The sequence below is a fragment of the Nanorana parkeri genome, unplaced genomic scaffold (genome assembly GCF_000935625.1).
Source record: "Nanorana parkeri isolate BGI_ZX_2015 unplaced genomic scaffold, ASM93562v1 scaffold85, whole genome shotgun sequence".
NCBI lineage: Eukaryota > Metazoa > Chordata > Amphibia > Anura > Dicroglossidae > Nanorana > Nanorana parkeri.
The window spans coordinates 715,071-726,889 of record NW_017306353.1 but is presented as its reverse complement, the minus strand read 5'-3'; the positions used below and the strand labels follow the sequence as shown (position 1 = coordinate 726,889).

The window sequence follows — 11,819 nt, the reverse complement described above, 5'->3', positions numbered from 1 at the left end:
CTCTGGTTACGCCACTGGATGTTGACACTATACAAATGTTAAACTGAAGTTCAGAATTAGCATTACATAAAATACTTTGTTTATTAGAATGTTTAAAAAAGTTTTACCAAACCAAAAGCATACGAAGGAGGCTAAAAATGACCAGAACCAAACTGACCTCCTAGCCTTAACCCATTGTACTCCTCATAGGGTGTCCAATCAAATTGAATAATTGAATTACTTCCTATCGCCTGAGGAAGTGGACTTTGATCCAGAAAACATGTCAATAAAAAACCCTTCCCCATCTCCTTTATTATAATCCTATTCCATGCTAGATATCAATGTGTACAATTGTTTTTGATTGATAACAAAAATTTGATTGGAAACCATATGAGGTTACAGTGGGTCAAGGCTAGGAGGTCAATTTGATTTTGTTAATGTTTAGGCTTTTTTGTATTTTTAAACATTGTAATAAAAAGGATTTTATGTAAGGTTGATTCTTAGCCTAGTGCAGCCTTTCTCAACCAGAGTGCCTTTTGGCTTTGTCAGGGGTGCCTTCAATTTTTTTTGCTAAAGGGTGGACTTTGATGTGAAGGACGGCTTCTGATGTGAAAGGAGGGAACTTTTGATGCTACGGGGGAAACTCTATGTTGTCTTTTCTTTTTGTTTTGGCCTGGAGCCCACCCTTGAAATCCATACCAGACCCCTGTCTAGGATAAGGGAATGGTATTTATTTTTTTCCTGGGGGGGAAACCATGTGTCATTTTATACTTTTTTACATTTTTTTTTTTTACATTTTAGACTGGGGTGCCTCAAAATTTGCATAATTTGAAATGCCATGACTGAAAAATGTTGAGAAACGCTGATCTAGTACAGAATTGCTGGTACAGAGCTTCAGTTCATAGGACAATAAATCCCATGGGTTCTGTCATTTTGTCTATGAGAATGAAGCCTGATCTCCTCATAACATGTGACAAATGTATCAAATGTAATGTAGGTAATACAAGGTTGTTTTGATGTAAGCATTGGTGTGCCAATGTATATTCATGTATCTAACAATCACAAATATTTAAAAAGAAAACACGATATGTACACAATATAATGTTTTTGCATTGCCTATAATTATTGTTGAGTGTAAAACTGACTTTTAAAAAAAGGGGCATTTATTTTCTATTTTGTGTTTATTTACTCTTCTTTCTTTGTGTTTAGCTTCAGCAGATTATTCAGTTCATCATCCAGCCCTCCTCCTTCAAAGAGGAGCTACCCCTCTGTCAACATCCACTACAAGTCCCCAACACCAGCTGGGTTTAGCCAACGTCGCAGCCACACCATGTGCCAGATATCCACAGGAGGACGCACCATAGAGTTCTTCCCTGATGAGTAAGTTCATTGTCTTTGATACTACAGTTCTGTACACATATTGCCTTAACGCCCAACTCCAGCCGAAACGTTTCATTTTGTTTGGGATAGAGAAAGGTTTGATGGGGTCACAAATAGAAATAAAAACTTGATAACATCTCACCTTACTCTATACTCTATTGGCTGGAGTTGCGCTTTGAAGCCCAACAAAACTCTCAGTTTAAAGCAGAAATCTGGGAGCTACATTACTTGGACACTCCGTTTCCTCTAAAGCCACCTGCCATATTGTACACTAGCTTCTTCATTCCACCCGCAAATGTTATTGTTTACCGGTTGGTGAAAGTCCAGCTCCCGCTGCATTTCCTTCTCTTGGCAACCTGGGAAGCTATGGACAGAAAAGACCCAATGAGATGCCATCTGAGGCAACAACCTCAGGCTGCCTCATTACCTCATTATAGGGACAGCCCTGGCTCCAGCTATAAGTGCTGGACCCCAGCACTATTCTCACATCTTTACCTCCCTCTCCTCCTTACCATTAACAAAATATATACCCCCTGACCTCATTTTGTGAATGGCCAGGAGGAGCGGCAGGTGGAGATGGAGCCATAGCGCTGGGACCTATGAGACCTATAACGGGCACAGAAGTACTGCTGGAGCTGGACTTCCACCCCCATGTAAATAATACAATTTGTGGGGGTAAAGATAGAAGTACATTACAACAGGCAGCTTTAGAGGAAATGGAGTGTTCAACTAATTTAAAACCAGTAAGCTTATTGTGCTTGTTGATGGGCTTTAAATGAGTTAAATACATTCCAGGTGCATCAAACAAAAGTCTTACAATGTATTGTCTTTAGAAAGCAGCCACAGCCTACATTGAAAAAAACTGTCCTCTGCCAGCATGCTGCAAAACCCTTGCTATCTGTAAGGGTTAAGTAAGCAGAGGTCTCTGCAGGGGTCCCAAATGCCCCCTAGAAGAGCTTTTGAATCAGCGTGGAGTTTGAGCTTTGCCGATTCTTGTTTGTTCTTAGGATACAACCACATGTGAAGCCCTATCCTGAAAGAGCATACAAGTCAGAATACCAGCAAGTCAACCAGTATTTTCAGAAGGAAATAAGGAACATAAATAGCAACCTAAACATTTTTCTCATTACAGAATTCCTTCGTACTGCAACATATTTCTGTATATGTTACCCTATTGTTAAAATAACGTTTGTGAGGTTCTTTTCACATACTTCAAAATCTATGATGTAAGATTATTTTCCATGTGTAATTTTAGCGATAAATTAAGGAATTGTTTATTTCTATTTATAATTATGACCAAAGCATTTCCTTTCTTTTTTTGTAAGCAGCCTTCCTTCCTTAATTAATCCCATTGAACTAACCATTCACTCCTTTTTAACCTGCAATGTGTACGCTACTAACAAATAATACAAAAGCAAAAAGGTGTGTGCCATGGTTTGCACGTAATAATAGCATTAATCCAACCCAGCGAGAATGTCCAGTAGGGTCACTTCTTACAAACACAGTTTCTGATTACACCATAACACAGCCTTTGCATTTACACCTGCTGCTTGCCCATAGCTCGTGCATACTGCTCCTACTAATCTCGGTGATGTGGAGATGAATATTTTCGGGTGAACCTGTCAGTGTATCAAGGTCCAGGTACTACAGATATTGTCTGCCATTACCTTTATTAGCAATAAAACCTTTCTCTGTGCACCTCTCTGATTTAGTTATAATTTGTTACTGGTAAGCTTACTTCTTTGTCTTTTTGGCTAAGCCCCACCTACCTGCAGGTGCCCTGTCTAATGCCCTTAAAGTGTATGTCTAGTCAAAATGTATTTTTCATTTTGGATAGAGTGCAAAATGAGTACAAATTCTGCGGGGTTTACACTAATATCTAGGGCTCTGCTAGAGAAATGTTCCTTCATTTAAAGAAAAACTTAACCCACGAATTTAATATCTTCCAAAATAGTTCCTTTTAAGGCATGCCAACTGTCAAGGTTGTCAGTGTGCTTTTTTCAGCTCTCAACCGAACTTTCTAGCCAACAAAAGGCTGGTTTTATAGCTGATCACATGTGCAGCACCATGGCAACTACAATCCAAATGGAAGCTAAGATGGTACCTTCCTTGGCTTTAAGAGATAGGAGATTGTAGTTCTGCTTTAATGTCAGGGTAACAAAGTTTCACCAGACAGGGAATGAAGGGAAATTTGCAACAATGCTGCAAAAGAGACCAGCACACCAAAAATCAGATCTCACAGTCTTACTGGGATCTTTGTTGTAATGATAGCATGGCTTGTGCAGTAAAAGTTATAAAACACAGACGTTTCAGAGACACTTTGGTCCCCCTGATAGATATAACCTTGAGAAAGGTATCTATTGTTACGGTATCTTTGTTGGCCATACACCCTCCTTAAAGTGACCATAAACTCAGAACTTTAATCTTAAAAATACATTCAAGTACAAAATGTATCTTATTTGTGCATCACTTGGCTGCAGACCCTCCAATCATATCTGAATTGGTGCTGACACTGTCCTTCCATCTGGAGGGTGGTTACTTTGTTCCCCATGGTCCCTGTGTGTGTTGTAAAGTAGTCACCACTCCAAGCTCCCAAGATTCAACGTCTGAGTTTTGTGTCGCTTTAAGGTGTGAAAGGTGAAGGTCTCAGCAATAGAAAGTTGCCTGAGGTTCTACTCCCTTACATAAGTTTGCTGTTGGAGATTCTCCTTCACGTCCCGGTGAAAATGTAACAGTAGGTGAGGAGAAATCTCGCTAACGGAGCCCAGGATGGCAGTAAAGTCAAGCAGAGATTCTCTTCCTTCTTCTACTTCTTACAAAACAAAATAAAAAGTTTTGCCTGGACATATACTTTAATGGCCAATGAAGTGTTCTTACTTGACAATGAGATGGCAGTGAGCCAAGGATCATCTCAGAAGTCAGCTTTCTAGTAATAAAGAGGAACTAAATTGGAACAGTGCAGGAATTGGGTTTGGGGCAATAAAGGTAATCGCTGACACTCTGTAGTACCTACTCTGAGGCAGGACTTTTAAATGTATGAAGTATACTTGTGCTCCATTTTAATGTTTTTAAGCAAGCATGATGACTAAGGCAGATACCACACTGCAAAGTCTAAAAAGTCAGGCCTAGTAACAAAGTGAAACAAAATCAGACAAGGGCACGGAAGAGTCTATAAGGATAGTAGTGGGCATCTCAAGGCTTATGTTGGCATGAAAGGGCTTTTGTTTGCTGCACATGGGTTGTGCATTCCCATAAAAGTCTATAGGAATGCAAAACCCACTTGAAGCAAGTGAAATATAGGTCACAAGGAGGACATTCGGACGTTGATGAATTCTTGGTAAAGGGAGCCTGACCAGCCCACCTGAGACCTTGCAAAGCCCACCATAGAGAGTCTATGCAGGCTCACTCTCAGATGGGCTCTGTGGGATCTCTGTTAGGCTCAGCAGGGTCTCTGCTTGGCTCTGCCGGGTCCCGGTTTTTTTTATTTGGGGGGGGGCCCAAAAAAAATCTTGCACCAGGGCCCTTTGTTCCTTAGCTCCGCCACTGTTCTGAATGATCTCAGAACCATCTCCAGCTGGTGTCAAACTGATGCCATCGGCATAAGCCCAAAGCAGGCCCTTTGGTGTCTGCTCTTAGTCAGCCAGTTTCCTTTAACAAGTGTAAAATTGAGTAGGTGTCACAATAAACAGGCTGACAGGTTCATCTCAAAAATAAAGGTTGCAGTAAACAGCAGTCCAGCAATGCAGCCCTTCATTGTGAAGCTCCCATTGGGATAATCTTGTGATTCTTTCATTTCCAGGTCACTCTGCTTACTAGGAACATTGCTCATGCACTGCCTGTAACGCTTGCTGCTTTGCTTTCTGCTCTCCCCCCTGACGCTCTGCACCCTCTCCCTCTCTCTTCTTTTCTAGATTGAGAAGTAACACTGTGGCTTCTCTCCTCAGCGACTGCGCATCCTCAGCTCGCCGTGAGCAGAAACGGGAGCAGTACCGCCAAGTGCGGGAACATGTGCGCAATGACGACGGTCGCCTGCAGGCTTGTGGGTGGAGCTTACCTGCTAAGTACAAGCAGGTTGGTGGCTCAACATCACTTCATCGGTTTGAGATGACTTATTGTTTACAGGAAGTGGATTCAGCCATTTAATACCTCCAAAATTCTGAGATGAGAAAGAGGGACATCTTCCAGCACAATGTATTTAGGGAATGGGCACACCCCTGCCATGTCCCCAGTGATGCGGGCCAATAAAAATGTATATGACAAAATGATGGCTTAAGCCCAGAATTGTTGTTTTCCATTTTCCTTTAACTTTTTTTCAAAATAGCAAACAAGATAATTAGGAGATAGGATGGAGGTTTCAGTGCAGAATAACACTTTTTGTAGTTATTTAGAACACTTCCATAGATATCTGTACATCAGACCAAGAAGAGGGACAACCAAGGAGGAATGAGGGATAGGGGGGTTTGTTCCAAATGAGGGCCAGTCCCTCTAAATGAGACACATTTGGGAGGTGTGTGCTTAATCAGTATCTGGATATCTTGGATCCTCTCAAGAGACTAGAAAATAATTATGATGTTCTTCTTGATTATATATGATTGCAGGGGGAAAAGAAATTGTGCAGCTTACACATTTAAATGGGCGTACTAAAGACAAGGGGGATCTTAGGGCTGTCAGCATGGAGGACAGACAGATAACAATAGAGTAGCCTTGTTACTTGGCATATCCATAGGTTGTGGCCAGGGGTGGTACATATTATTTTGGTGACTGGGGACTGGAGTGGGGGGATAGCAAAGATAATTGTCCAAAAGGTAGGAAGTATGTGGGCCCATTAGAATTTTGAACAAAAAAACACATACCCCTTTTTATTGCTGCAGTGCACCACAACACACATGCATTACGATGTGGTATGCTGCAGTGATATCAGGATACCATTCAAAGTGTAATCTTGTAGTACATTTCTGGCACAATCTGTCTCACTGCTCCCATTTAGAATTGTCTTGCTGTGCCACTTAATTGATAAATGCGCCCCTATAAATACCTCCATCGGCTGCTCTACAGTAGCACTGGGATAGAATAAAACCTGACCACTTCCCTAATTGTGTGTGTGTGTGTCTGTGTGGAATAAAAACCTGTCTCATGTTCAGTCATAAATCTGTCACAGACCTTTGCAAATCTGTTGCAGTTGGCTTCCCAGGATCATAGGTACACGGGTCTCAAATACACAGAACTGTCATATAGACTGATTTATATCACACTGTGTTGCTAATTTGCTTAATAAATGTCCCACAATGTGTTTTGCCGAATATGCATCATCAGGTATGATCAATGCAAAAATTCCCCAGCACTCACCTCACAACAAAGAGGAACAGAAAGTCCTGTGTAAGATACAAGTCACTGGAGAGGCCAGTTTTGTGGTTGGCCATAGCACAGGTTTGCTTTGAAGTTACACCAACACAGGATAAATCCATTGTTGCACAGGACATCTGATTATCTCTAATGTGTTTGTGAACCACACCGTTTGTGTTTCAGACGAAACATGCTGTGCCAGACTATACATTTCCTGCATACCACCAGATTTTCTGATTTATTGGAACTTTTGCTGGAGCTGGTTCCATCTGGCTGAGCACCCCAACTAATTACCCAACAAAAGTACCAGCTTAAACTGTGACGGCACACTTTATACTTCAGTTACCCTTCACACAATTTATAAATCCTCAAAGAACTTTCACATGTTTTGTCTTGATAACTGATAGCTGAGTCCGAATGGAGGACAAGAGGATAATCGCATGAAGAATGTTCCAGTGCCTGTCTACTGCAGGCCTCTTGTGGAGAAAGACCCCACTATGAAGGTAATAGCATAACCGTCTGCTGGTGCCTAGCCATAGTTGCCACAGGAGTTCTAGATATAGCCATAACCAAAACTCCAGAACTGGCAAAGACTTTATTAAATTGCCCCCTCTGTTTTGAGATGATAAAGGCTTTTTGTTGTTTTTCATAGTTGTGGTGTGCAGCTGGAGTGGATTTAACTGGTTGGAAGCCAGTTGAGGATGAATCTGCAGTTGGCGTCAAAGCAGTAACTGGTCGGGATCCTCTGTCGACTGAATCAGAAGTGGAAGGGGAGAGCAAAAGCACGCATACGTCACCTGAGAAGAAGAAGGTGAGAACAAAGCAAATGGGTCAAGTGATACCTCTCCTACTTATAAAATGTTATGTGTTTCAGCATTAAGAGGAACAAAACTCATTAGTAGCTCTTGGCATATCTCAGGGGCAAGGCCCTCCTAGCCATCTTGTTTTGAATTGTATTGTAACTGTAATATCTTCCTTATATTGTAAAGCGCTGCGCAAACTGTTGGCGCTATATAAATCCTGTAAAATGTTATTAATAATAATATCTGACATTACCAGTTACATAGCTGACTAGCCACTCTTACAATGTGATGGTTTCTTATTTCCACTTTAAGTCTCCACCTCCTCAAACAAGCAAATAATGAGGGTGGCACTGTCTTGCAATTGGGCTCCGTATTATTTATTTTCATTATGGAGAATCCATTGGAAGTATGTGACACTATCATTTGACTTTGTACACCACAGCAGTTAGATGGAACTGGGAGGTCAGGTGGGCATATTGGAACTCTGATGTTTCTAAGACATATACGAAGCCAGAATATCAGTCAACTTGCATGGTACCATGCAAAGCTGAAATTTAACAAAGATGAATTTATCATGGACATTTCCCTATAAATATATACAGTAATTACACTGACATTGTAACTCCACTTTACATAGTGTATTGGAAAAACTAATATTGTAAGGTAGGGCAGCAAAATAATACATTACAGGCAGTATCTCTTATCGTGTTTGTTCTGACTGTTGATGCTTTCAAAGTACCCATTTTGCCCAATGGGGCATTCTCAAGTTTTACTTGCCGCTATGGGGTAACTGTAGCCTGTAAAAAGCAAACATTCTGTATTCACTTATTGACAGAGCTGTACAGACTTTGACACAGAAATAATGGTACTTTTCAGTTTAGCAAAATAGTAACTTCAATGCCAGTGCAGACAGAGCAGAAGAAAAGAAGTGAAGCCTTGGTTTATTATCCGAGTGCCTTTACAGTATTAGATTTGTGAGAATGGTATATTTATGGTTTAAATAGTGTGTTATGTGTCTAATATTGGATCAATTCCATCTGCAGACGAAGGAGCTTCATGAAGCTGATACCACCTCCAGCCGAGTATGGATCCTTACCAGCACTTTGTCTACAAGCAAAGTTGTCATCATTGATGCCAACCAGCCGGGCACCCTGGTAGACCAGTTCACAGTCTGCAATGCCCATGTGCTGTGCATTTCCAGTATTCCTGGTATGATAATGCTGCATTTCCATCTGCATTTCCATCTGTTTAGTAACACTCCATCTTTTCTATAAAAAATAATCCATCCCCAAGTTCTACTATATATGTTGCTGTGATTTTAGCAAACCTTTTTTAAGATTTCTACTTGTAAGCACTCTTTTCCTATAGACTGGTGATTTTTTTTTGAATGAGGGGTTTCTACGCAGATGATGAGGTCAGTGTAGATTTTGTCCATCAATGTGGTAAAAAAGCGATGTGTCTGTTTTCCTCTAACTAAAACAAAATGGGGAGGTGCCTTTATCAAGGCTATTGGCATTTTGTTATGAGATATTTTCCAGTAGAGTGAGAAGAACAGTTATTTAGTTGGTCGTACATTTGACTTTTAACAGAACAAAACACTTCTGAAAGCCACTTAAATATACATGTTTTGGTAACTTATCCATATGCTAGTTGTGACTCTAAGTATTTTTTTGCCCAAAAGATGGAGTTGGGGCATGTGACAGGTTTTGGGCTTGTGTCCATGGCATCAGTTTGACATCAATTTGAGATTCTTCTGAGATCATTCAGAATGTAGTGCATTCATTCAGAAACATTTGACCTGCAGTTGCCTACCTTCTGGCTTGCATTTGACTTGCTGCAAGCGGGTTTGCATTCCCATAGACTTGTACAGGAATGCAAAACCCATTTGAAGCGAGCAAAAGCCCATCGACACAGGCCCTTACACTTTAGGGAAAAAAGGCAGCCTATGTCATTCTGTTTTTATGCTTAAGAGTCTGAACTACCATACTGTAATATATAACTTGTGACCTAAATGAATCTGTACTGCAGCAGTGCAGATATTCTAATGGAATTTAGAGGGAGATGACGGAGTCCATAGGAAACGCATTCGCTTACTCCTAATATTTGTTGTCCAAAAGTGTGTTTATTGGGTATATTAGATGACTGACACCTTTAAGACCTTCCTATGAATACTCCTATATCTTTAAATAAAAAATAAGCTGTAAGGAGATAAAATATTAATTATTCATGAAGGATCTATTGATTGTTATCTACAGGCTGGTATCCACTTGGTCAGTTCTGCCCAACACCACCTCCTGTCCCCTATCCTGGCAGTATAGGATGTTCTAAAGTTACATCTACCTTTGATTGATTACTGGTTTGTAGACATGTGCGATTCGTTTCGTTACGAATCGAAATTCGTACGAATTTTCCTGAAATTCCGAATTTCGGAGCATCCGAAATCCGAATGGCAGTTTCCGAATTATATCCGAAATATGAAATTCCGTTAACGAATTTCGGATCCGAATTTCTTTGAAACAGGAACTAATATTACCCCTGTAAATGAGGTTGAACAGCATGACAAGATTTTTTTTTAATCCGAGATACGGATCCGCTGCTGCTGTTGATGGTAGTTTTTTTTAAAGTCCGAAATACGGAATTCGGGAATACGGAATCCGTTAACGGAATTCGTATTTCGTTTTGGTTGACCAATCAGAGGTTCTCTTCTGCTGCTGAGAGTTGCATTACAAATACAGGTAGGAAATACGAAATTCCGTTGACGTATTTTCGTTCCGTTACGAACATTCGTTATATTGAAGGTAAAAAGCAAAGTACATTTATATTGGAGTTGATGGTAGTTTTTATACGGAAAAAAAAATACGGAATTCGGAATACGGAATCCGTTAACGGAATTCGTATTTCGGATTAAAAAAAACAACTACCACTCCAATATTAACAAAGGTATTTTGCTTTTTAACTTCATCATAACGAATGTTCGTAAAGTTACGAAAATATAACCGCCACTAACGAAATTTCGTATTTCGTACGAATCCGAATCCGAATTGAGTTCAGTTACGAATTACGAAATACGAAATAACGGATATTTCGAAACAGAACAAATTTTTTGACGGCGCACAAGTCTAGTGGTTTGAGATACTTCACATGATACTGTAACAAGTATTTCTATACTTAGTGGCTTATATGCTCTCAAGTAGCAGGTGGATGGAGGTCTCTAGATAGTCATAGCCCATCATGTATCAGGCTCACGTTACTGCCCACTATCAACATAAACACACTCTGAAATGGAGAGTGGAGTGATTAATGGCATGAAAACCTAAATCCTGTAAAACATTGCACCCTTATCTTTTGGTTGTTTAGAAGTTCATGATTATAATTAATATATTTACTTTATCGATTGTGTAGTAGATCACTTTAAGTCATTTTACTTCTTCCTAACCTGTAACTTTGTGTTCTGCAGCTGCCAGTGACAGCGATTACCCACCGGGCGAGATATTTCTGGAGGGAGATGTCAACCCCGAGGACTCAGGTGACACTGACGGGGTCCTGGCAGGAATCACCATTGTAGGGTGCGCCACTAGATGCAATGTGCCACGAAGCAACTGTTCCTCTCGGGGTGATACCCCAGTACTGGACAAGAGTCAGGGTTAGTGGTTCATAATCTCCACATTCCAGTGAATGCTGAGCACAAGATTCATTACCTCATATGCTAGGAGCAGCAGTGGCTGGTGATATTCGGGACATAAACATCAGAAAGGTCAAAAAAAACAGGAGTATACTAAATGTCCCCACTATGATATGTTGTTTATTGCCATTCGAGGTTTGGGTAATATTTTCAATTGAAGATGCAGAAAAAAGGAAAATCAGAGAAAAAAGGAGGGCAAAACAATGAGTAGGGAAGAAAAAGTGAAAAGGAAAATACAAGAAGAAAGGAGGAAATTAAAGAAGGAGTAAAATAGGGACATAAAATGGGAAATAAAATGTAGGTAAGGTAAATATATGGGAAAATAAAAGAAAGGAAGGAAGGCAAAGGGAAAGAAAAAGCAAAGACACAGAAAGGTAAAAGGAGAGGAGAGGGAGGGGAGTGAGCAAAGGATGGAAAGAGCAAGACAACTGAAGGAAAACACAAAAGCAAGAAACAACAAAATGGAAACAACAGGAAAGCAAGAAAAGGGGACTAATGCAAAGGAGATCAAGGAAAGGGAAGAAAAGGACAAAAATGAGGAAAAGAAAAGGTTAAAGGCAAGAAAAATTCAAGAAAATAGGAAATATTTCTTAATGCAGCCATACACAGCCTGAATTTCAAGCTGTGGCGGC

At 40.3% G+C, this 11,819-nt stretch overlaps 1 protein-coding gene across 6 annotated transcripts in view; it reads left to right on the top strand.

The window, feature by feature from the left end:
* The window catches only part of MAPK8IP3 (mitogen-activated protein kinase 8 interacting protein 3), a 79,567-nt gene that overhangs the window by 52,201 nt on the left and 15,547 nt on the right, over window positions 1-11,819 (top strand). For 5 of the 6 annotated variants that reach the window (XM_018552362.1, XM_018552360.1, XM_018552361.1 and 2 more), the window contains 6 exons: window positions 1,189-1,359; window positions 5,271-5,430; window positions 7,110-7,205; window positions 7,355-7,513; window positions 8,549-8,714; window positions 10,963-11,148. In XM_018552362.1, the coding sequence (XP_018407864.1) occupies window positions 1,189-1,359; window positions 5,271-5,430; window positions 7,110-7,205; window positions 7,355-7,513; window positions 8,549-8,714; window positions 10,963-11,148 (938 nt within the window). The remainder of the gene's footprint in view (window positions 1-1,188; window positions 1,360-5,270; window positions 5,431-7,109; window positions 7,206-7,354; window positions 7,514-8,548; window positions 8,715-10,962; window positions 11,149-11,819) is intronic. The other variant, XM_018552363.1, reaches the window with a different exon arrangement.